Source organism: Orcinus orca, chromosome 20, assembly GCF_937001465.1.
Source record: "Orcinus orca chromosome 20, mOrcOrc1.1, whole genome shotgun sequence".
In the NCBI taxonomy this organism is placed as follows: domain Eukaryota; kingdom Metazoa; phylum Chordata; class Mammalia; order Artiodactyla; family Delphinidae; genus Orcinus; species Orcinus orca.
In genome coordinates this window covers 57,305,951-57,332,064 of record NC_064578.1, presented here as the reverse complement: position 1 = coordinate 57,332,064, position 26,114 = coordinate 57,305,951, and the positions used below count along the sequence as shown (strand labels likewise).

The 26,114-nt window shown below is 41.8% G+C and overlaps 1 protein-coding gene and 1 long non-coding RNA gene across 4 annotated transcripts in view; one reads left to right on the top strand and one right to left on the bottom strand.

Annotated features, from left to right (window-relative positions):
* Positions 1–26,114, top strand: part of LOC105747723 (zinc finger protein 501-like) — a 62,057-nt gene that overhangs the window by 28,782 nt on the left and 7,161 nt on the right. The window contains 6 exon segments of the mRNA XM_049703301.1: positions 13,951–14,077; positions 14,616–14,735; positions 15,406–16,549; positions 16,551–19,351; positions 19,768–19,839; positions 20,139–20,335. Coding sequence (XP_049559258.1) covers positions 13,951–14,077; positions 14,616–14,735; positions 15,406–16,549; positions 16,551–16,596 — 1,437 coding nt within the window. The 3' untranslated portion in view covers positions 16,597–19,351; positions 19,768–19,839; positions 20,139–20,335.
* Positions 18,214–26,114, bottom strand: part of LOC117197939 (uncharacterized) — a 31,424-nt gene continuing 23,523 nt past the window's right edge. For 2 of the 3 annotated variants that reach the window (XR_007474261.1, XR_007474265.1), the window contains one exon: positions 21,451–21,772. This is a non-coding gene — a long non-coding RNA (uncharacterized LOC117197939). Of the gene's footprint in view, positions 18,227–21,450; positions 21,773–26,114 lie in introns of those variants that run through there. The other variant, XR_007474269.1, reaches the window with a different exon arrangement.

The window sequence follows — 26,114 nt, the reverse complement described above, 5'->3', positions numbered from 1 at the left end:
TGGCATGTGAACTCTTAATTGAGGCATGCATGTGGGATCTAGTTCCCTGTCCAGGGATCGAACTCAGGCCGACCGGCGTTGGGAGCACAGAGTCTTAACCCACTGTGCTACCAGGGAAGTCTCCCTTGTTTCCTGTACATAGAGAAAGACTTTAGTTTCCTAGGCCTTCCCTGAGTTCCAAAGAGCAGATTCAAGTAGTTACTAATTAGAGAGGTGAGAGTGTAGAAAGAAAGGAAAAGCAGTCAAAACCAGTAATGACAGTTGGAACAATAGTTCAGTGATAAAACACTCACAGGAATTCTAGTTCCTTCTGAAAGGTTATAGATAACAATCTGATGCATATCCTTGAGTTGTTTTGCAGAAACAAGACCTCCAGCCAGGTGGAGGATGGTGACTACATGATGACAACAAGCACATAAGCCTGAGACTGGTTGGAAACAGAAAGTTGATGATAAATATTGCTGAAAATCACCCTGTGACCTTACCAGCAACCAATCAGAAGAAAGTAGGTGAGCAGACCCAGGTTCAGTTTGATAACAGACACGAGACATTTTTAAAACTTCTGCTAACTACAACCTTGCAGTTTCAACATTCCCCCCTTTGTAACTATATAGCCATTTCTGACCCTAACCAATCCTTGCTTTATAAGCACCCTTACTTCTTGACAGCTCCAATTATAATTCTTGACAAACAACTTATGGAACTAACTGTGGCCTTCCATTTTTTGCCTTTATAGGCTTCCTCCATTTGTAGTTCAGGTAACAATTCAAGTGCTTCTCTCACCTACGTTTCCTGGGCGTCCTAACAAGCCCTAAATAAATGCCTGATCAATCACGTCTTCATTTCTGAAATTTTGGCTAACACTCAAAACACATAAATGTATTCTGTAATTGACTGTGTTGTCATTAATTCTTACTGTTCATCTCCTTTGACCGGAAGGTCAGACTCATGAGGGCAGGCATCTTTTTCTCTTTTGATCTTGATGCAACCAAAGTAGTGTCTGGAATGGGGTAGGCACTTAATGAATGTTTCTTAAGAGGGAAACTTAAAGAATGTTTCTTAAGGAGGGAACAAATATGATGCTACAGATACCCTGTTTGTTTTTAGCTGTCTGCTCTCTTTACATAGCCCTTCCAGCTGTACTTAAATAAAAAAATTTTAAATAAATAAATAATAAATCACATGTTACAAAGCTATAACCACAAGCTAGCCAAGTTTCCTGTGTAACTACGTGCTCTGCTTTATTCCCTCACTTCTCAGACTTCAGTGTCTCTAGAAACTGCACTGAGAGCCTAACCTTGTTCACATGGTCAAGGGCTATTTTGGCCACTAACTTTGAATAATTAAATAATGATGGATTTCAGCAATTTCCAAATTTCACAAATATTTTTCTGAGATGATATCAACTCTCTATGCATTGTTACTGCAATTGTGGGTAAAATTATATTGTACCCAGCAAGGAACGAGGATCATGTAAACCAATCCTTTATCTCAGGATTCAAATGCCCCCTTTGTAAATAAACTATGACTGGGACCGTAGAGTCACTGTCCAGGGAGAAAATGGCATGCGGTAAGTCACTCTTCTTTTGAGATAGGTAGATCTTAGATTCTAGAAAAGAACTGAATACATATCTAAATGTGGAGTAAGAATTATGTGTCCACCCCTGAATGGGACACCGTCACTGGCTCTACGTTTCTTCTGAGGGAAGCAGAGACACAACACATTGTCCACCTGCTTCTGGCCATCCCACATCCCTCCTCTGTCTTCCCCACCATGGCCCTGTCTGGAAACTTTGCTTTCTTGACCCTGACCTAACACACTGAGACTCATAAATTGAGTCTAAAGCATCAGCCTACATACTTTGGAAGAGCAGTAAGACCGTGTTTATTAGACCCCAACTATGGATGGATGCACTTTGTGGCTGAGTGACAATTTGGTATCATGTGCGCATTTTTTTTTTTTTTTTTTTTTTTTTTTTGCGGTACGCGGGCCTCTCACTGCTGTGGCCTCTCCCGTTGTGGAGCACAGGCTCCGGACGCGCAGGCTCAGCGGCCATGGCTTACAGGCCCAGCCGTTCCGCGGCATGTGGGATCCTCCCAGACCGAGGCACGAACCCGTATCCCCTGCATCGGCAGGAGGACTCTCAACCACTGCGCCACCAGGGAAGCCCCGCATTTGTTTTTTTTAGGTTTGGGGAACATCTGAACTATAACTCTATTATAGTTTATATATATATATATATATATATATATATATATATATATATATGAATATAACTCTATTATATCTGAGTACCTCTCTCTGAACAGCACAGACTACATTCCACGGAAATCTGGGTGCGTCCCCTTTAAGAAGCGTGAACCCCGCCAGTACTCAGAGCCTTGGGACACTCCTTCCCAGCTACCCTCAGGGTGAGGAGGAACTTTCCCAGAGGTGGGGAGCACCGCCACTTGACAGGTCGTAGAGCGCTGTGAACCACATTACCCTGAAGGCAAAGCGCGGCGCGTAAGGGCCCCTGAACCAATGACGGCTCAGGAGAGAGCCACTTCCGTTCTAGGGGGGCGGCGTCTGGGCGGGCCTTCCGGCGTCGACCGCGGGCGACATTTTTAAACTCGGACCTGTTCGCTGGTGCCTGCTCCGGCACCTTGGGTCGGTACCAGGTGAAGGGAGCCAGGAAGGCGCTGTGTCCGCTGCTCTGAGGAAAGGCTGAGGCTCCGCGTGGGCGCCATCCGGCCTGACTCTGTCTCGGGGCCGGGACGGGCCTCCGTGCCCGGGCCCCACCATTGCCCACAGACTCCGCTGGGACGGCCAAGCGGATGGGTGCGATTCAGGTAAATGCTGCTCCCTCCGGACCCTCAGACAACTCTTCTCATTCTGCAGTATTTTCGTTCTCATCAATGTTCTATAACGAGCATCCTATGTTTGTGTTTTTTTGTTTCCCAAAACCTTGGTTTTCCGAATATTGAAATAAGACGTGCGTGGGGAAAAAAAAAATTGCAGGGAACTTCCATGTTCAGTTGAATAAGCAGCTCTTACTAATACCCGTTCTTTGCTCAAGTCAAGATATGAGATATAAGTAGGACCCCAGAAGCCGCCTGTGGGTTCCTTTCATAACAGTTATCCCCATCCCCCAAAAGTTAAGGTATTGTCTGATGTTTCAAGTAAGCATTTCGTTGCTTTTCCTGATAGTTTCAGCTGTGTGGAAAATATTCGACGACTGTAGTTTACCTTCGCTCAGTTATCTTAAAACTCTCTTATGACTGGAATCATATAAGTATTATGATGTGTCACACCCAATATGGTGGGACTTTACCCATTTTTTCATGGCTATCCGTTAATTTTCCTTCTTTTGCAGTGTTCTAATAGTGTGAATACAGTATATGAGTAAAATATCTTTATAAATCCTGCTGTTGAAGGCTTTCTTTGTTTTTTTCTTTTGGCTTGTTTGTTTTTGGTCTCCTTTCTGTAATTATAAACATTGCTATGCTGGCCATACCTTCCTTGCTTTCTGGGGTATATAAAGCACACATTTGTTTAGCGTATATGTTAAAATTATTATTGTATTTAAATGGACATTTCCACTTTTTGATCTTGTTTTGCTCCATGTTACTAATTTTAATTTAGTGCTTTGAATGAGATTGTTATACTTAGTCTTAATCTATCCCGTAGTTAGTTGTATTTTTTTTAACATCTTTATTGGAGTATAATTGCTTTACAATGGTGTGTTACTTTCTGCTTTATAACAAAGTGAATCAGCTATATGTATACATATATCCCCATATCCTCTCCCTCTTGCGTCTCCCTCCCACCCTCCCTATCCCATCCCTCTAGGTGGTCACAAAGCACTGAGCTGATCGAGCTGATCTCCCTGTGCTATGCGGCTGCTTCCCACTAGCTATCTGTTTTACATTTGGTAGTGTATATCTGTCAGTGCCACTCTCTCACTTCGTCCCAGCTTACCCTTCCCCCTCCCCGTGTCCTCAAGTCCATTTTCTACATCTGCGTCTTTATTCCTGTCCTGCCCCTACGTTCTTCATAACCTATTTTTTTTAAGATTCCATACATATGTGTTAGCATACGGTATTTGTTTTTCTCTTTCTGACTTCACTCTGTATGACAGACTCTAGGTCCATCCACCTCACTACAAATAACTCAGTTTCGTTTCTTTTTATGGCTGAGTAATATTCCATTGTATATATGTGCCACATCTTCTTTATCCAGTCATCTGTCGATGGACACTTAGGTTGCTACCATGTCCTGGCTATTGTCAATAGTGCTGCAGTGAACATTGTGGTATATGACACTTTTTGAATTATGGTTTTCTCAGGGTATATGCCCAGTAGTGGGATTGCTGGGTCGTATGGTAGTTCTATTTTTAGTTTTTTAAAGAACCTCCATACTGTTCTCCATAGTGGCTGTATCAATTTACATCCCCACCAACAGTGCAAGAGGCTTCCCTTTTCTTCACACTCTCTCTACAATTTATTGTTCGTAGATTTTTTGATGATGGCCATTCTGACTGGTGTGAGGTGATACCTTATTGTAGTTTTGATTTGCATTCTCTAATGATTAGTGATGCCGTAGTTGTATTTTTATACACATCATGCATTAGGTAAACTTACAGTTTTACAGTATGCAGCCACTTACAGAGTTTCTGCTTTTGCAGTGATTGTACTCTGTTAATAGTATTTATTTTACTGTTACGTCATCATCCTCTGCTGGTATTGGAAGAGAAAATGATTAAGACATCTGGTTAAAATACTTGTTTTAAGGGGGACAAAATGAATCCTTGTAAGGATAAAAAGTTATAATGCTGGGAATCCTTATCAAGATGTTTAGAACCAAAGAAATTTCCATGTTTTTATAATGAGGTTGGAATAGAGGTCAGGTCTCATATGTTGTTTCCTTTGTCTTAAGTTTAAGGAGTCATCTTTGACAGCCACTTATCTCAAACTGCTGGAGGCCAAGCACTTTTACTCTGATGCCAGCAACAACCCCTTTATCACAGATTAATTTTCTGGTGCCATTTTCTTCTTGTAACTCTCTCTCTCTCTCTTTTTTTTTTTAGGCCACACTGTGCAGCTAGCAGGATCTTAGTTCCCAGACCAGGGATTGAAATCGAACCCATGGCAGTGAAAGCACCAAGTTTTAGCCACTGAACCACCAGGGAATTCTGAGATTCATTTTCACTGTGAAGTCAACAAATGGTGGTTCCCTTCTCTACTGCAGGAGAAAAAAGCAGGTAGGAAATTACAGAAAATCTGTCTGAATATTTATGAAAGAAAAAGGATATATAAATAACATGGATAAAAATTTAAAATTTGTATTCTTGAATTCTATTATATAATGTTATAATAATTTTCTTGAGTTTTATTATTTCTTTTATATACAGCAGGTTCTTATTAGTTATTTATTTTATACATACTAGTGTGTATATGTCAATCCCAATCTCCCAATTCATTCCCCCCACCCCAACATCCCCCCTTGGTGTCCATACATTTGTTCTCTACATCTGTGTGTCTATTTCTGCCCTGCAGACCAGTTCATCTGTACTATTTTTCTAGGTTCCACATATATGTGTTAACATACAATATTTGTTTTTCTCTTTCTGACTTACTTCACTCTGTATAACAGTCTCTAGATCCATCCACGTCTCTACAAATGACCCAATTTCGTTCCTTTTTATGGCTGAGTAATATTCCATTGTATATATGTACCACATCTTTATCCAGTCATCTGTCGATGGGCATTTAGGTTGTTTCCATGACCTGGCTCTTGTAAATAGTGCTGCAGTGAACTTTGGGGTGCATGCGTCATTTATTTATTTATTTATTTATTTATGGCTATGTTGGGTCTTTGTTGCTGTGCGCGGCTTTCTCTGGTTGCAGCAAGAAGGGGCTACTCTTCATTGCAGTGCGTGGGCTTCTCGTTGCAGTTCCTTGTTGCAGAGCATGGGCTTTATGCATGTGGGCTTCAGTAGTTGTGGCTCTTGGGCTCAGTAGTTGTGGCTTGTGGGCTCTACAGTGCAGGCTTAGTAGTTGTGACGCACAGGCTTAGTTGCTCTGCAGCGTGTGGAATCTTCCCAGACCTGGGCTTGAACCCTTGTCCCCTGCATTGGCAGGCAGATTCTTAACCACTGTGCCACCAGGGAAGTCCCTGCATGAGTCTTTTTGATTTACAATTTTCTCTGGGTATATGCCCAGTAGTGGATTGCTGGGTCATATGGTAATTCTATTTTTAGCTTTTTAAGGAACCTCCATACTCTTCGTCATATGGCTGTATCAATTTACATTCCCACCAACAGTGAAAGACAGTTCCCTTTTCTCCACACCCTCTCTAGCATTTGTTGTTTGCAGATTTTCTTATGATGCCCATTCTAACTGGTGTGAGATGACACCTCATTGCAGTTTTGATTTGCATTTCTCTAATAATTAGTGATGTTGAGTGACTTTTCATGTGCTTCTTGGTCATCTGTATGTCTTTGGAGAAATGTCTAATTAGGTCTTCTGCCCATTTTTGGATTGGGTTGTATGTTTTTTTAATATTGAGCTGCATGATCTGTTTACATATTTTGGAGATTAATCCTTTGTCCGTTGATTCATTTGCAAGTATTTTCTCCCATTCTGAGGGCTGTCTTTTTGTCTTGTTTGTGGTTTCCTTTGCTTTGCAAAAGCTTTTAACCTTTATTAGGTCCCATTTGTTTATTTTTGTTTTTATTTCCATTACTCTAGGAGGTGGATCAAAAAAGATCTTGCTGTGATTTATGTCAAAGAGTGTTCTTCCTATATTTTCCTCTGAGAGTTTTATAGTGTCCAGTCTTACATTTAGGTCTCTAATCCATTTTGAGTTTATTTTTGTGTATGGTGTTAGGGAGTGTTCTAATTTCATTCTCCACATGTAGCTGTCCAGTTTTCCCAGCACCACTTATTGAAGAGACTGTCTTTTCTCCATTGTATATCCTTGCCTCTTTTGTCATAGATTAGTTGACCATAGGTGCTTGAGTTTTTCTCTGGGCTTTCTGTCCTGTTCCATTGATCTATATTTCTGTTCTTGTGTCAGTACCATATTGTTTTGATTACTGTAGCTTTGTAGTATAGTCTAAAGACAGGGAGTCTGATTCCTCCAGTGCCATTTTATTCCCTCAACACTGCTTTTGCTATTCGGGGTCTTTTGTGTCTCCATACAGATTTTAAGATTTTTTTGTTCTAGTTCTGTAAAAAATGCCACTGGTAATTTGATAGAGATTGCATTGAATCTGTAGATTGCTTTGGGTAGTATAGTCATTTTCACAATATTGATTCTTCCAATCCAAGAACATGGTATATCTCTCCATCTGTGTCATCTTTGTTTTCTTTCATCAGTGTATTACAGTTTCTGAGTACAGGTCTTTTACCTCCTTGGTACATTTAATCCTAGGTATTTTATTCTTTTTTGTTGCAATGGTGAATGGGATTATTTCCTTAATTTCTCTTTCTGATCTTTCATTGTTAGTGTATAGGAATGCAAGAGACTTTTATGCATTAATTTTGTATCCTGCAACTTTACCAAATTCATTGATGAGCTCTAGTAGTTTTCTGGTGGCATCTTTAAGATTCTCTATGTATAGTATCATGTCATCTGCAAACAGTGACACTTTTACTTCTTCTTTTCCAATTTGTATTCCTTTTATTTTTTCTTCTCTGATTGCCATGGCTACTACTTCAAGAATTATGTTGAATAATAGTGGCAAGAATGGACATCCTTGTCTTGTTCCTGATCTTACAGGAAATGCTTTCAGTTTTCCACCATTGAGAATGATGTTTGCTGTGGGTTTATTGTATATGACCTTTATTATGTTGAGGTAGTTTCCCTCGATGCCCACTTTCTGGAGAGTTTTTATCATGTAAATGAATGTTGAATTTTGTCAGAAGCTTTTTCTGCATCTATTGAGATGATCATGTGGCTTTTATTCTTCAATTAAAATTTTTATTTATTTATTTATTTAATTTATTTTTGGCTGCATTGGGTCTTTGTTGTGGTGTGTGGACTCCTCAGTGTGGCAGCTTCTCTTGTGGAGCACAAGCTCTAGGCATGCAGGCTTCATTAGTTGTGGCACCTGGGCTTCATTAGTTGTGGCACCTGGGCTCAGCTCACCTGGGCTTAGTTGCTCCACGGCATGTGGGATTATCCCAGAGCAGGGCCCAAACCTGTGTCCCCTGCATTGGCAGGTGGATTCTTAACCACTGTACCACCAGGGAAGTCCCTTAGTAGTCTCTTACGATGCTTTGTATTTCTGTGGTGTCTGTTGTAACTTCTCATTTTTCATTTCTAATTTTATTGATTTGAGTCCTCTCCCTCTTTTTCTTGATGAGTCTGGCTAAAGGTTTATCAGTTTTGTTTATCTTCTCAAAGAACCAGCTTTTAGTTTTATTGATCTTTGCTATTGTTTTCTTTGTTTCTATTTCATTTATTTCTGCTCTTATCTTTATGATTTCTTTCCTTCTACTAACTTTGAGTTTTGTTTGTTCTTCTTTCTCTAGTTCCTTTAGGTCTAAGTTTAGATTGTTTATTTGAGATTTTTCTTGTTTCTTGAGGTAGGCTTGTATTGCTATAAACTTCCTTCTTAGAACTGCTTTTGCTGTATCCCATAGGTTTTGGATCGTTGTGTTTTCATTGTCATTTGTCTCTAGATATTTTTTGATTTCTTCAGTGATCTCTTGGTTATTTAGTAACATACTGTTTAGCCTCTGTGTGTTTTTTTTACCTTTTTCCCCTGTAATTGATTTCTAATCTCATAGCATTGTGGTTGGAAAAGATTCTTAATATGATTTCAATTTTCTTAAATTTACTGAGGCTTGATTTGTGACCCAGGATGTGATCTATCTGGAGAATGTTCTGTGTGCACTTGAGAAGAAAGTGTAATCTGCTGTTTTTGGATGGAATGTTCTATAAATATCAATTAAATCTATCTGGCCTACTGCGTCATTTAAAGCTTGTGTTTCTTTATTAATTTTCTGTCTGGGTGATCTGTCCATTAATGTAAGTGAGGTCTTAAAGTCCCCCATCATTATTGTGTTACTGTCAATTTCCTCTTTTATGGCTGTTAGCATTTGCCTTATGTATTGAGGTGCTCCTATGTTGGGTGCATATATATTTATAATTGTTATCGCTTCTTGGATTGATCCCTTTGTCATTATGTAGTGTCCTTCCTAGTCTCTTGTAACATTCTTTATCTTAAAGTCTATTTTATCTGATATGAGTATTGCTACTCCAGCTGTCTTTTGATTTCCATTTGCATGGAATATCTTTTTCCATCCCCTCACTTTCAGTCTTATGTGTCCCTAAGTCTTACCCCTTAAGTGGGTCTCTTGTAGACAGCATGTATATGGGTCTTGTTTTTGTATCCATTCAGCGAGCCTGTGTCTTTTGGTTGGAGCATTTAATCCATTCACGTTTAAGGTAATTACCGATATGGATGTTCCTGTCACGATTTTCTTAATTGTTTTGGGTTTGTTTTTGTAGGTCCTTTTCTTCTCTTGTGTTTCCCACTTAGAGAAGTTCCTTTAGCATTTGTTATAGAGCTGGTTTTGTGATGCTGAATTCTCTTAGATTTTGCTGGTCTGTAAAGGTTTTGATTTCTCTGTCAAATCTGAATGAGATCCTGAATGAGATTAATCTTCGTGTAGGTTCTTTTCATCACTTTAAATATATCATGCCACTCCCTTCTGGCTTGTAGAGTTTCTGCTGAGAAATCAGCTGTTAACCTTATGGGAGTTCCCTTGTACGTTATTTGTCATTTTTCCCTTGCTGCTTTCAATAATTTTTCTTTGTCTTTCATTTTTGTTAGTTTGATTACTATGTGTCTCAGCATGTTACTCCTTGGGTTTGTTCTGCCTGGGACTCTCTGTGATTCCCGAACTTGGGTGGCTATTTCCTTTCCCATGTTAGGGAAGTTTTCAACTATAATCTCTTCAAACAGTTTCTCAGGTCCGTTGTCTCTCTCTTCTGCTTCTGGGACCTGTATAATACGAATGCTGTTGCATTTAACTTTGTCCCAGAGGTCTCTTAGGCTGTCTTCTTTTCTTTTCATTCTTTTTTCTTTGTTCTGCAGCAGTGAATTCCACCATTCTGTCTTCCAGGTGAGTTTTGCCTCAGTTATTCTGGTATTGATTCCTTCTAGTATATTTTTCATTTTGGTTATTGTATTATTCATCTCTGTTTGTTTGTTCTTTAATTCTTCTAGGTCTTTTTAAACATTTTTTGCATCTTCTTGATCTTTGCCTCCATTCTTTTTCCGAGTTTTGCCTATCTCCACTTCATTTAGTAGTTTTTCTGGGATTTTATCTTGTTTCTTCATCTGGTACATAGTCATCTGCCTTTTCATTTTGTTTGTTTTTCTGTGAACGTGGTTTTCATTCCACAGGCTGCAGCATTGTAGTTTTTCTTGCTTCTGCTGTCTGCCCTCTGGTGGATGAGGCTATCTAAGAGGATTTTGCAAGCTTCCTGATGGGAGGGACTGGTGGTGGGTAGAGCTGGGTGTTGCTCTGGTGGGCAGAGCTCAGTAAAACTTTAATTGTTTTGTCTGCTGATGGGTGGGGCTGAGTTCCCTCCCTGTTGGTTGTTTGGCCTGAGGCGATGCAGCACTGGAGGCTACAGCCTCTTTGATGGGGCTAATGGTGGACTCTGGGAGGGCTCATGCCAAGTACTTCCCAGAGCTTCTGCTGCCGCTATTCTTGTCCCTGTGGTGAGCCACAGCCATATTCTGCATCTGCAGGATACCTTCCAACACTAGCTGGTAGGTCTGGTTCAGTCTCCTATGGAGTCACTACTCCTTCCCCTTGGGTCCTGATGTGCACACTACTTTGTGTATGCCCTCCAAGCTTGGAGTATATGTTTCCCCCAGTCCTGTCGAAGTCCTGTAGTCAAATCCTGCTAGCCTTCAAAGTCTGTTTCTCTGGGAATTCCTCCTCCTGTTGCCAGACCCCAAGGTTGGAACCCTAACTTGGGGCTCAGAACCTTCACTCCAGTGGGTGGACTTCTGTGCTATAAGTGTTCTCCAGTTTGTGAGTCACCCATCCAGTAGTTATGGAATTTGATTTTATTGTGATTGTACCTCTCCTACTCTCTCATTGCGGTTTCTGCTTTGTCTTTGGATGTGGGGTTCTTTTTTCCTGAGTTCCAGTGTCTTCCTGTCAATGATCGTTCAGTAGTAAGTTGTAATTCCAGTGCGCTCACAAAAGGCAGAGAACACATATCCTTCTACTCTGCCATCTTGAACCAGTTTCCATAATGTTATAATAATTTCTAATCAGAACTTAGTATTTGGATTATGTAAGCTGAAATTTTATATAAAGCAATAATTTATAAGATAACAAAGGGGCCTCCCTGGTGGTGCAGTTGTTGAGAGTCCACCTGCCAATGCAGGGGACACAGGTTCGTGTCCTGGTCCGGGAAGACCCCACATGCCACAGAGTGGCTGGGCCCGTGAGCCATGGCAACTGAGCCTGCGTGTCTGGAGCCTGTGCTCCACAACGGGAGAGACCACAACAGTGAGAGGCCCACATACTGCAAAAAACAACAACAACAACAACAACAAAACAAAAAGATAACCAAGTAAAATTGGAAAAGGAAGTATAATATACGAACTTCTGATCAGATGTGAGGGCTAACTACAAGCTACAAGAAGAGAAAAATATATTATTAGCAAGGGAGAAATAGAAGAGGGAATCAAATGGAAGTGTCAGAAACAGACCTGTATGTAAAATGAGACTTAATTTTGATATTTGTGACGTAGGACTATAATAGTGCTTTATGACATGCCAACACCATTTCCTTGCCAACACGATCCCTTATTCTTCTGGGCTCACTGGGCTCCAGTCATACTAGCTTTGTAGATGCTGCTCAAAGACACCAGGCATGACTCTGATAGAGAGGCTTTGTACTTGTTTGTCCCACTTTTGGAAGGCCTTTTCTCAAGATATCCACATGACCTTATGGTACAACTGTAACATTTTCTGCCCTCTTTTATGCTTTAGTTTCCTCTTGAGCATTTGTCTTCATCTGAAATATTAAATGGTTCACTCATTAACCTTTTTTGTCTATGTTGCTGATGGGAATTAATATTACATGGCCCTACTCTTCCCACAGGTTCCACATTCAGCAGAACCACTTATGGACCCTGCACTGGTGAGTGTCAGGTGTCCTAGAAGTCTTTTGCTGCCACTCTTCCTGGACTTGGTGTCTGGGGACCCTAAGCCCAGGTTTCCAAGTCCAGGCCAGAGGTTATATGGACAGATTCCCATTTTTGGCAGCCAGTGGACTGAGATGTGAAAGGTTGTCTTAGGTATAGCGGGTAATATGTATAAATGTTTGAAGATGAGATTGAGATGGGAGTGTTTTAGGACTTGTAGGTCTTTGTTAACAGCTGGTAAGAACAGAGAGCAAGGGGGCCAGAGTTAGACCTAGAATGGTAGACTGAGAAGAGGTTTCTGTTCTGAGAATGATGGAAGACATGGAATTTTTGGAACAGAGAGGGAAAGTGATGTGACTTAGGTTTTAAGAGGCTACTCCTGGCTGCAGAGTGCACAAGAGACTGGGGGAGAGAAACAAAAGGAGATAATGAAGGAGGCTATTGCAGTCATCCAGATGCACATTAGTTCTTGTTGGACCAAAGTGGTGCATGAGGAGGTAGGAGAAATACTTGGCTTCTGGATTTGCTTTTAAAGTAGGGGCTGATCAGATTTTCTAATGTGGAGGGCTCACGGGTAACTCCAAGTTTTTTTTCCCTTTGCATCTGGAAGGGTGGCAGTGCCATCAACTGAGATGGGGAAGTCAGTGGTAGCAGTCCTTTTCCGTGAGAATATTAGGAATTGGGTTTTGGCTGTTTTGATTCTCAGATGTTCCAGTGACTCCAAGTATAGAAGACAAGGGGACGGCTGAACGTGCAGATCTAGAGTGCTGGCGGAGGCTTCAGGATGCCATTAGGGGACAAGGGAAGATAAGGGGGCTGTCACAAAGACAGATAAGAAGAGTGGTCATCAGTGGGAAGGTGGGGGGCGGGAGGGAAAGTCCATCAGGTGGCTCAGGTTTTTATGGGGGAGTGCCTATGAAATTGATTAATTGATGCAGAGGGAAAGCAGAATGTAGGTGAAGTGAAAGTAAAGTCAGGCTGGTGGTTATTTTTCTTCCTGTGCACTCACTAGGCTTTTGTGGTGGAACTTGGGTAGTTTCTGACAGAATGTCAGATGAGTTTACCTAAGGTGTGTCAAGTGGGTGTGGATATTGAATGGGTGTTATATGGACAGAGATTGCAACTGGTGAAGAGACATAATGTGCAATACAGAGGTGGAACATGAACAGGCGTATTTAGATTTGCATGTTTTGACTGAGGTTAAAGTCAGGAACAAGGCCTGGTGGGGAAGCCTTCAGAACAGACCGGTGGAGAGTTGGGGTATGGTGGGATCCTGTTGCATTGGCAGGAACTTTCTGATGCCATGTGCAGGACGGTATGTGAGGAGGCAGGAGACATGCCAGTTTTGTGGGCTGGGTGGTGGTGATGGGGATCAGATGTATGAGGAGTTAGCCAGTGAGTATGCATGTGGGGAAGGTGTGTGACCAAATTGCCCCAGAGCCCTCATACCAGGAGTTTAAGAGAGAATGATGAGCCCAAGTTTGTTTGTGTCTGGGAGACATGATCCTGGGGACTCTCAGGCTGTTGTCTTGCAGGAGAGGGAGGGAGACATGCATACCAGGCCCACAGCTTAGATGGCATCTGTCTGCCCACCTACCTACCTGTTGTTGCTGAGAGTTGTACCTAGTGCTCAAGGAAGTATGAAGAGTTATTAGGTACCAGTGCCCTCTAAGTTAAGGAGCTGGGGAGGAAGATGAACCGAGTGAGTATGGGTTAGGGGCACTTATGGGGTCCTGGGGAGAGAGGCTGCTTATGGAGACATCTGTCCCTGTCATCACAGGGCTCTGTGACCTTTGAGGACGTGGCTGTATACTTTTCCCAGGAGGAATGGAGGCTTCTTGATGAGGCCCAGAGATTCCTGTACCACGATGTCATGCTGGAGAACTTTGCACTTGCTGCGTCATTGGGTAAGGCCCTCACACCTATCCCAGCATCCCAGGCAGGTCTCCGCCTTTCCCTGTTTTTCCAAAAGCAAGTCTGTTTTTTCACAGCTAGACAGTGGGCACATCTATATTACTGCTTCCCTCTCATCTGTGTTGTTGGTGCCAAGGCTGAGTGAATGTGTATACGATCTCCTTTCAGGAGTATCCCCAATACCAGCAGCTCTGAAGTTTTTTCAGTGAAGTTTTTCTGGGTCATAAGACTTGGAATTAGTTCAATGGGTTCCATTAGTCTCAGCCACTCCCTGCTAAGTTGACTCCATAGACCCTTGCACCTCTGTGCTCCAGGCTCTGCCACCTTCCAGCTGACATTTCTTGGGGCCTTACCATTCCAGGAATTGTTGGGACTTAATGTGGTCAGTATTTGTGGGGTCTTCTTGACTGTTTCTGTGAGACCCTCATCTCAAAGATTCTTTTTGTTACATATTTTTTTCCTGAGGTTGTTTTGGGATTGGTTGCACCTCGGACCAGTACCGACTGTTCACCTGTCATGTCTTTCTCTTAGGACTTTCATCTTCTAGGTACCATGTTGTCCAGCTGGAGCTGAGAGGAGAACCCTGGGTACATGACAGAGTGGACATGACTCCAGACAGAGCAAGAGGGGCTCAAATATGGCCTGGCCCTGGTAATTAGCATTGGGGGAGGAAGTGACATCATGGTTTGATTCACATCATATCAGGAACATGTCCCGTACCCAACACTGTTTTGTTGTCAAGGCCAGTGACTGTGTACCTCATTTCTGTTTCTCCTCCATCCTTGACACTTGCCTCCTGTGATTTTTCCTCTGACTTCCAACCCAGAATTATCCCTCACCTCTCTGTCTTCCACTCCTAATTGTTCCTCTCCATCCTCCCTCTGCTGTGCTTTCCACTATTCACCTACACTTAATGTTTCATGAGGTCTGCACCTGTCCTCAAAATAGTCCTTGAACGCCAGCTACTTAGTGAAAATCAGATTTTCCTGGACCTGGACACAGCTTTCCACATAGCACACACATGTCACCAGCAGCCAAGGTCCTAGTGAAAACTGTTCCTGGAGGAATGAGTTGTGGACCCCTAGCTCCTTTATGCATTCCACCGCATCCTTCTGTCATTTGCCTGGTGAGTGCTCCCTGTCCTGTGATGTGTAGAGGGTCAGTACTGTACAGCAAGGCTTGCCTAGCCTCTGTGCAACTTCTTGTCTTGAAAACAGTCCCATAGATTTATTCCTTTCTATGTCAGACAAACATTTGTGATGGGGCTGCCTCCTTATACCAAAATCCTATGTCAAGTTTACCCGCATTTCTCTGCTTTCAGGGTGTTGGTATATAGCAGAGAACAAGCAGACACCTTCTGAGCAGAATGTTTCTGTAGAAGTGCCACAAATAAATACTTCAGAGGCAGACCTGTCCACCCTGAAGTCCTATCCCTGGCAGACGTGCTGCCTGTCCTTAGAAGGTGGTTTGTATCTAGCTGAGGACCTTGGCACAAACCCTGGCCAGAAACTCTGTGGGGCAGGTGTGCAGTTTCACCAGCACACTGGAGAGGAACTCTTTAGAAGAGACGTGGGTAAGACCTTTATGAAGAGCCACACCGTCCATGCATCCAAGAAGTCTTTCACATTCCAGGAGTCTGGGAAGGATTTCCCTTGTAGCTCTGGCCTTCTCCAGCACCAGGTCACTCCACAAAAGGACACCGAGTTTGTAGAGGCCTTTCACAATGGAGAAAAGCGTTACAAGTGCAGTGAATGTGGGAAAGCCTTCTGCCGTAAATACAGGCTTGCTCAGCACCAGAGAGTCCACACTGGGGAAAGACCTTATGAATGCAGTGAATGTGGGAAAGTCTTTAGATGCAACTCCAACCTTGTTATACATAGAAGAATTCACACTGGGGAAAGGCCTTATGAGTGTAGAGAATGTGGGAAGTTCTTTAGACAAAACGCCCAACTTATTGTGCACCAGAGAATTCACACTGGAGCCAAGCCTTACGAGTGCAGTGAATGTGGGAAAACCTTCATTACTAAAAGCAAACTTATTCAGCACCAGAGAGTCCACACTGGAGAGAGACCTTATGAATGTGGAGAATGCAGAAAAGCCTTCACCTATAAACGCATGCTTGTTCAGCATCAGAGAGTCCACACTGGAGAGAGGCCTTATGAGTGCAGTGAATGTGGGAAAGTCTTTAGGTACATCGCCAGCCTCATTAAACATAGAAGAATTCACACTGGGGAAAGGCCTTATGAGTGTAGTGAATGTGGGAAGTCCTTTAGGCAAAGGGCCCACCTTCAGGTCCACCAGAGAATTCACACTGGAGCAAAGACTTACAAGTGCAGTGAATGTGGGAAATGTTTTAGCCAAAACTCTATTCTCACTACGCACCAGAGAGTTCACACTGGCGAAAGGCCTTATAAGTGCAGTGAATGTGGAAAGTGTTTTAGCCAAAGCTCTACTCTTATTAAGCACCAGAGTTCACATTGGAGAAAAACCATATGAGGAGAATTCTGAATGAGGAGAATTCTTTGGCCAAAGCATCCAGCTTACTCAACACCGAAAAGCTCACACCCCAGAATGGCCTCATCAGTGCAGCAGATGTGGAAAAGTTTTCTGTCAAAGGTCTGCTCTGAGCACTAGAAACTTCACAGCTCAGATAGACCCTATGAGTACAGCAAATGTAGGAAAGCTTTCAGCCAAAGGTCTTACCTTATTTGATACCAGAAAGTTCATCTAGAGAAGGGCCTTCAAATGAGATGAGAGCAGTGAATGAGTTGTCTCCTTAGTTAATACATCATAATGAATAGACTCTCTGAGGAAGTCATCAACTGGAAGTTGAATGCCATACATCTGAACAGCCCTCGTGTGCAGATTGCCTATGAGTACTGGCTTCATAGGAAGCTTTTCAGGAGCTATACTCTACTTTCTAACCTGTGCAAGCCCCTTGCTGGACTCAATATCACTGTAAGTTTTTTACCTCTCCCAAGTGGCAGATCCCAGTACTGGGCATCAGTCATCGCATTGTGATCAGGGTAGGTAGACCTTTGTGCTGTCCTGTTCTCTGGAGGGAAGCATGAATAGCCTGAGCACTTGGGTGTTGTCATGCTCTTCTGTCAAGGACAGGACCTAAGCAGCTTTGACCACTGTGACCCAATGTGGGTTCCCTTGGCAGCTTACAGTTTACTTTCCTTGGTGGTATTGTCTCATGTCATGCTCACGATGGATGTTTCTAGCTCCAGATCACCCTGTTTGGGAACTATCTGCCTCCATTTGCTCTACTCTGTGAAAAAATAAAGACTATAGTTTAAACCACGTCTTTTGTGGGTGTTCCAATCTTTGTATTCTTCAATAAGGATAGTATCATGGCGGAGAATGGTTTTCACTCCAGTTTTGATCTAATTTGAATTGTTGTCCAAAGCCTCCTGGGGTAGACTACAGGGCTCTGGGACTAATGTGACCTGGATGTTAGAATTTTTGGTGGGTCCCGAGGTCACCCTGAGATGAGGACAGTTTTATGAACCACCAGTGTTTTTTGGAGCTGCATAAGTTCTGTTTTTTCACATGGGATGTCAGATCATGACCCCAGTACTGTTCAAGAGAAGAAGTTCTCTAGGTCCAGCTGGAAAAGAGCCATGTGCCATAATGTCCATAATATGGTAGGCTGGTTTTGCTGAGCGTTAGATTACAGACATCAGATGGGAACCATATTTGGTACAGAAACAGGAATTAATAGGGAGTGAGTGACTAGCAAACAAAAAGAGATGAACCTATTCTAAAATTACATCCATGAATGTTCCCTTGACTGTGGCTGTTTAAGATAATGTTTCTGCAAAAATTCTCAGGAGATACAGAGCGGTTTCTCTCCTGAGGTCCCAGTCAGTGTCAGGCTAAATAATGTAAAGGTTTTGAGATCCCGTAGCATCTTCAGATTGTTTATCTCAAGGCCACTGGTGCATAGCAAAGATAATGGGTAATAAAAGTGGAAATCGTGTAGTCCAGGCATGTGGTTTTTAGGATGCAGGCAGTTCCTGGATAACTCACGTGGAAACACCTTTCATTGCTCACCAGTCTTCACTGCTACCACAACAGAATCCCTCCCATTAGACAAGGAGATGTGATGGGGTTAACATGTGGTTGCCAGAGTTCTACTGAAAAGGAGATTCAGAAAAGATTCAGATTTTTTTATGTGAATCCAATTTTTATTAAATTTAATTGAGCTGTATAGTTGGTATGCGCTGAACTGAACATACCTAAAATGTACAGCTTGGTTAAGTTTTAATATGTGTAAACCCACAGAACCATCATAATTACAAACATCCATCACTCCCATATCCACCTTCTGACATCTCTCCCAGGACTCCCAGGCAACTAGTATTGATTTACTTTTTTCCCATTCAATTAGTGTTTTCTACACTTAATATCATTGGGGTCTTAATGTTTACTTTTATATTTGTCTCTTTTTCATGATGCATAATTATTTTGAGAATCATTTAAGTTGCTGATAAGTATAATTCATTTTTTTTCCTGAAAAATATACTGTTTGGATATACCACCCACTGACTGTTTATCCATACATCTGTTAAAGGATGGGTTTTTGTGGTTTGTATCCTTTTTGTCTATGACAGATAAGTTTAATAAATTATATGTATGTATGGTTTCATATTCAAAATTCAATGACTATACCCTTTTGTGTGCCATTCACAGTATGGGAGCATTCCGGTTTTCCTGTATTCCTCTCTAGTACTTGGTTGATATGGCTAGTGTTTCAGTATTACCTGTTTAAATGTGTAGAGGTGTCTCACTATGGTCTGATTGCATTTCCCTAATGATTCATGATGTTGAACATTTTTGTGTTTATTTGCCAGGTGTATGTCTTCTTTGATAAAATGTCTGTCTTTTATTAGTAACTGAGAAGGCAAAAACCTGTTGGAGCTTGACTTTTCTTCAATGACTTCGCTGGGTGGAATAAATGTGCTCACATCGTTATTCATCACGTATGGTCCTCATTATTAACATAGTCTCCGTTACTTTAAGTCTAGACACGTATAAAACAACTAACCAAACCTTGATTGTTGTGTTTGCCAATTTCCCTGGTATGAATACTCCAACTGTGGGCAATTCCAAACAGTGAATATGAAGTTTTTACTGCACCAGCGGCGCAAGAATCCAAACACTGAGATGCCAATGTTTGCAGGGGAGAAGGCAGCCAAGCCGGGAGCTAGAAGAAGTCTCAGATCCACCTTCCCGGAGGCGATGTGCTTGAAATATTTAAGGTATAAAGAGGCAGTGTGGTCTTAGGTGTGGGAAAAGGCCATCAGAGTTAGAGAAAAGGTGAGGTAATTGCTGTGTGCAGGTGTATTTCATCACATGCTTCTTCACAGATGCAAGTTCAAAAATGGTGTCCCTGAATGGGACATCACTGGCTCTACTCTTTAATGAGGGAACCAGAGAAGCAACACATGGTCCACCTGCTTATGGCCACCCCACATTCCTCCTCTGTCTTGTTCACTATGGCTCCCTGTCTGGAGTCTATGTTCTCTTGACTCTGACCTAACACAGTGAGGTCTAAAGCCTTAGGCTACATCCTTTGGAAGAGCAATAAGACAATGTTTAATAGACCCCAGCTATGGATGCATGAACTTTGTGTCATAGTGACAACCTGGTATCATGTGCCCGTTTGGTTTTGTAGGTTTCGGAAACATCTGAAATATTATGGCTGTCTCTCTGGGACCAGCGAAGACTACATTCCATGGAAATCTGGGTTCGTCTCCTTTAAGAAGCGTGAAACTCCGCCCCCGTCCTCAGAGCCTCCAGGACACTCTTTCCCAGGAGCCCGGGCAGTGAGGCGGGGCTTTTCCTGTAGGCGGGGAGCACCACCCCTTGACAGGTTCTAGAGGCCCGTGAACTGCATTACCCGGAAAAAAACTACGCCAGTTCGTGGGCGCCCCTGGGCCAATGAAGGCTCATGAAAGAGTCACTTCCGTTCTAGAGGACGGAGTCTGGGCGGCTTTTCCGGCGTCGACTGAGGTCGTTATTTTGTAAACTCGGCTGTGTTCACAGGCGGGGAACTTCGCAACGCTGTGAAGGCCAGAGGTCAGGGAGCCAGGAAGGCGCCGTGCCCGCTTCTCTGAGCTTCGTCTGAGGCTCGGCGTGGGCGCTATCCGGCCTGACTCTGTCGGGCGGTTGGTGCCGCAGTGCCCGGGCCCCACCTTCACCCACAAACTCCGCTGGCGCCGGCGCAGATGTGTCTGATTCAGGTAAATGCTGCGTCATCCGGGCCCTCCCCCAACTCTTCTCATTCAGCAGTGTTTTATCTGTGTTCTTTTACTAGTGTCCTATAGTTATTATTTGTACCCCCAAAACTTGGCTTTCCGAAGTTTGAAATGTGACCTGCCTGGGAAAAAAAAATTGCAGAGGACTTCAATGTGCGGTTGAAGAAGCTATGAGATTAATATCACCGCTCAGGCCAAAATTGCTATATAAATAGGACCTCAGAAGCAGCCTGTGGGATTTTTCCAAACAATTATCCCCATCCCCAGCAAGTTAATGTATTGGCTGCTGTTTGAAGTAAGCATTTCCTTTCTTTTCTTGATAGTTTTGCCAACTATGTGGAAACTATTTGACGTGTCTTGTTTAGTTTCGCTTGTTTTAAAAGTTTTTTATGAATGTAATATGTTTTATGATGTGTTTTTCTTCTTTTGCGCAATGTGGTGTGACTTTACCCATGTTTTTCATGGCTATCCCTTTGTGGAAGAAAGAGGTGAAACAGGAGGGAAGGGGCAGGGCACAGCCTTTAAAGGAATGACATATCCATAGGACTTGACTAAAACAAACAGGTTTGAACCAATTAGGTCCAAGATGGCGGAAGATTTGATTTCCAGTGGATCTTGAGGCTCATTATACTCCCATTGTAATACATGAGCATGTAAATAACACACCCACCAGCGACCTGCCAGTTCTAAGGCTAACTCTAAAAGGCCAAAAAGTGGGTGGTGGCCCAATTCCTGGAAATACCTGCCCCTTCCCGGGAAGTAGTTGGAATAATCCTCCCACTCAGCCTGTGAAATTACGTAGAACATAAAAAGTAACCACGTCATATTTTGAGGCCTCTCGCCTTCTGAGATGGCCCACACTCTGTCTGTGGAGTGTGTTCCTCGCTAAATAAATCCAATTCTTACCTATCACGTTGTCTCACTGAACTCTTTCTGTGAGGAGACTTCAAGAACCTGAGGTTCATTAAGTCCTGAGACCAGGTGTGTGATATCAAGTAAAGTCCCAATCTGAGTTGCATGGTTTCAGGGGGACCCCTTGCAGGGTCTGAGAGTGGGCACTTGTGTAACACTCGTAAATTAATTGTCCAAGGAGACACACATGCTGACAAAGCAAGAGACTTTATTGGAAAGGGGTGCCTAGGCGAAGAGCAACACAGTAGGGAACCCAGGAGAATTGCTCTGCCATGATGCTCGCAATCTCAGCTTTTATGGTAATAGGGTTAGTTTCCGGGTTGTCTATGGCCAGTTGTTCTGACTCAGGGTCCTTCCTGGTGGTGCACTCACCTCTCAGCCAAGGTGGATTCCAGCGTGAGGGGGATTCTGGGAGGTAGGCAGGACATATCATCTCTTCCCTCCTCCTTTCAGACCCTCCCAAATTCTCCCAGTTAGCTTTCAGAGGCAGCACCTCTTTATCAGAACTTCCTGTTGTGAGACAATTCAGGCAAGTGATTATCATTGTGCCTGGCCAAGGTGGGTGGTTTCAGTTCCCTAACACATTCATTTTCCTTTCTTGTGCTGTATTCTGTAGATATGAGTATATGGGTAAAATGTCTTTATAAGTTCCCCTGTTGAAGGCTCTTCTTTGTTTACGTGTTTCTTTTTTCTTCTTCTTTTTTTTTTTTGGTCTACTTTCTGTATTTATAGCCATACCTGCCATCTGTTCTTGTGTACATATGCATTTATCTAACATATATGTTAAAATTATTTATTTAAATGAACATTTCCAGTTTTTAATTTTGTTCTTACTAATTTTAACTTAGTTCTTTGAATGAAATTATACATATTTTTCAACTACCCCATTGTTAGATTTTGATACAGACTTATTATACATTGCATAAACTCAGTTTTACAGCATACACACACTTAGAGGGTTTTGGGGTTTTTTAAATAATTTTTATTGGAGTATAGTTGATTTACAATGTTGTGTTAGTTTCAAGTGTACAGCAAAGTAAATCGCTTATAAATATACATATATTCATTCTTTTCTAGAGTCTTCTCCCATATAGGTCATTACAGGGTACTGAGTAGAGTTCCCTGTGCTATAAAGTAAGTCCTAATTAGTTATCTGTTTTATATATAGTAGTGTGTATATATCAATCCCAGTCTCCCAAATTATCCCCCCCTCCCCGCTTTCCCCCGGTAACAAGAAGTTTGTTTCTACACCTGTGGCTCTGTTTCTGCTTTGTAAATAAGTTTATTTCTATTATTTTTTGTTTTTTAGCAATATCATCATGTCTTTTTCTGTTTGACTTACTTCACTCAGTATGACAGTCTCTAGGTCCATCCATGTTGCTACCAATGGCATTATTTTGTTCTTTTTTATGGTTTTTTTATCCAGTGTGTATATGTACCACATCTTTATCCACTCCTCCATTGGTGGACACTTAAGTTGCTTCCATGTCTTGGCTGTTGTAAATAGTGCTGCAGTAAACATTGTGCTGCTTGTATCTTTTCAGATTGTGGTTTTCTATGGATATATGCACAGGAGTTGGATTGCTGGATTATATGGTACTTCTATATTTAGTTTTTTAAGGAACCTCTATACTGTTCTCCATAGCAGCTGTACCAATTTACATTCCCACCAGCAGTGTAGGAGGGTTCCCATTTTTCCACATCCTCTCCAGCATTTATTATTTGTAGACTTTTTGATGATGGCCATTCTGACCAGTGTGAGGTGGTTCCCACTGTAGTTTTTATTTACATTTCTCTAATAGTAGTGATGTTGAGCATCTTTTCATGGGCATTTGCCCATCTGAATGTCTTTGGAGAAATGTCTATTTAGGTCTTCTGCCAATTTATTGATTGGATTGTTTGTGTTTTTTTCGATACTGATCTGCATGAACTGTTTGATTATTTTGGAAATTAATCCCTTGTCAGTTGCTTCGTTTGCAAATATTTTCTCCCATTTTGTGGGTTGTCTTTTCGTCTTTTTTATGGTTTCCTTTGCTGTGCACAACCTCGTAAGGTTAATTAGGTTCCATTTGTTTTTGTTTTTATTCTCATTACTCTAGGAGGTGGGTCAAAAAAGATCTTGCTGCGCTTTATGTCGAAAGTGTTCTGCCTATGTTTTCCTCTAAGAGTTTTATAGTGTCTGGCCTTCACTTAGGTCTTTAATCAATTTTGACTTTATTTTTGTGTATGGTGTTAGTGGGTGTTTTCATTTCATTCTTTTACATGTAGCTGTCTAGTTTTCCTAACACCACTTATTGAAGACACTGTCCTTTCTCCATTTTACATTCTTGCCTCCTTGGTCATAGATTAGGTGACCATAGGTGTGTGGGTTTATCTCTTGACTTTCTATCTATCCTGTTCCATCAATCTGTATTTCTGTTTTTGTGCCAGTGCCAAACTTTTGGTTACTCTAACTTTGTAGTATAGTCTGGAGTCAGGGAGCCTGATTCTTCCAGCTCCGTTTTTCTTTCTCAGGCTTGCTTTGGCTATTCGAGGTCTTTCTGTTTCCATACAAATGGTAAAATTATTTGTTCTAGTTCTGTGAAAAATGCCATTGGTAATTTGTTAGGGACTACACTGAATCTGTAGACTGCTTTGGGTAGTATAGTCATTTTCACAATATAGATTCTTCCAATCCAAGAACATGGTCTATCTCTCTGTTTATGTCATGTTTGATTGCTTTCATCAGCATCTTACAGTTTTCTGAGTACAGGTCTTTGGCCTCCTTAGGTACGTTTATTTTTATTATTATTTTAATAAATTTATTCATGTATTTATCTTGGGCTGCATTAGGTCTTTGTTGCTCCACGCAGGCTTTCTCTAGTCGTGCCGAGCAGGGGCTACTTCCTCGTGGTGGTGCGTAGGCTTCTTTTTGCAGTGGCGTTTTTTTCTTGTTGCAGAGCACAGGCTCTAGGCATGCAGGCTTCAGTAGTTATGGTATGGGGGCTCAGCTGTTCTGCGGCATGTGGGATCTTCTCGGACGAAGGCTCGAACCCACATCCCCTGCATTGGCAGGTGGATTCTTAACCACTGCGCCACCAGGGAAGCCCCTTAGGTAGGTTTATTCCTAGGTAGTTTATTCTTTTTGTTGCAGTGGTGAATGGGATTGTTTCCTTAATTTCTCTTTCTGATCTTTCATTGTTAGTGTATAGGAATGCAAGAGATTTTTGTGCATTCATTTTGTATTCTGCAGGTTTACCAAATTCACTGATGAGCATAGTAGTTTTCTGATAGCATCTTTAGGATTTTCTCTGAGTAGTATCATGTCATCTGCAAACAGTGATAGTTTTACTACTTCCAATTTGCATTTCTTTTCTTTTTGTTCTCTGATTGCTGTGGCTAGAACTTCTGAAACTATTGGCAGGAGTGGACATCCTTGTCTTGTACCTGATCTTTGAGGAAATGCTTTCAGTGTTTCACCGTTGAGAATGATGTTAGCTGTGGGTTTGTTGTGTATGGCCTTTATTATGTTGAGGTAGGTTCCCCCATGCCAACTTTCTGGAGAGTTTTTATCATAAATGAGTTTTGAATTTTGTCAAAAGCTTTTTCTGCATCTATTGAGATGATCATATGGGTTTTATTCTTTAATTTGTTAATACGGTGTATACATTGATTGATTTGCATATATTGAAGAATCCTTGCATCCCTGGGTAAATCCTACTTGATCATGGTGTATGATCCTTTTAATGTGTTGTAGTCAGTTTGCTAGTATTTTATTGAGGAGTTTTTGCATGTATGTTCATCAGTGATATTGGCCTGTAATTTTCTTGTGTGTGGGTGGTATATTTGGTTTTGATATCAGGGTGATGATGACCTCAGAATGAGCTTGGGAGTGTCTCCTCTTCTGCAGTTTTTTATAGGTGTTTTCTTTTTAAATGTTTGATAAGTTCTTCTATGAGGCCATCTGGTCCTCTCTTCCTGGCTCAGTCTTGGTAGGTTGTATCTTTCTAGGAATTTGCCTATTTCTTCTAGGTTGTCCATTTTATTGTATATAGTTGCTTGCAGTAGTCTCTTAGGAGCCTTTGTATTTTTGTGGTGTCCGTTTTTATTGATTTGAGCCCTCACCTGTTGTTTTTGATGACTCTGGCAAGGTTTATGTTTTCAAAAAAACAGCTTTTAGTTTCATTGATCTTTGTTATTATTTGCTTTAGGTGTAAGTAAGATTAGGTTGTTTATTGAAGATTTTTCTTGTTTCCTGAGGAAAGATTGTATTGTTATAAACTTCGCTCTTAGAACTGTTTTTGCTACATCCCATAGTTTTGGATCAGTGTGTTTTCATCATCCTTTGTCTCTAGGTAGTTTTTTTTTTTTTTTTTGTGGTACGCAGGCCTCTCACTGTTGTGGCCTCTCCCGTTGCGCAGCACAGGCTCTGGACGCGCAGGCTCAGGGGCCATGGCTCACAGGCCCAGCTGCTCCGTGTCATGTGGGATCTTCCCATACCGGGGCACAAAACTGTGTCCCCTGTATCGGCAGGCGGACTCTCAACCACTGCGCCACCAGGGAAACCCTCTAGGTAGTTTTTGATTTTCTTTCATGTATTCAGTGATCCATTGTTTTTTAGTAACATGTTCAGCCTCCATGTGTGGGGTTTTTTTTTTAATAGTTCGTTGTGTAATTTATTTCTAATCTCATATGGACAAGGTGCTTGATATGATTTCATGTAAATTTGCCAAGGTTTTCTTTGTGGCCCAGGATGTGTTCTATCCTGGAGAATGTTCTAGGTATACTTGAAAAGAATGTGTATTCAGTTGCTTTTGGATGCAATGTGGTTTAAATATCAATTAATGCCATCTTGTCTAATGTGTCATTTAAG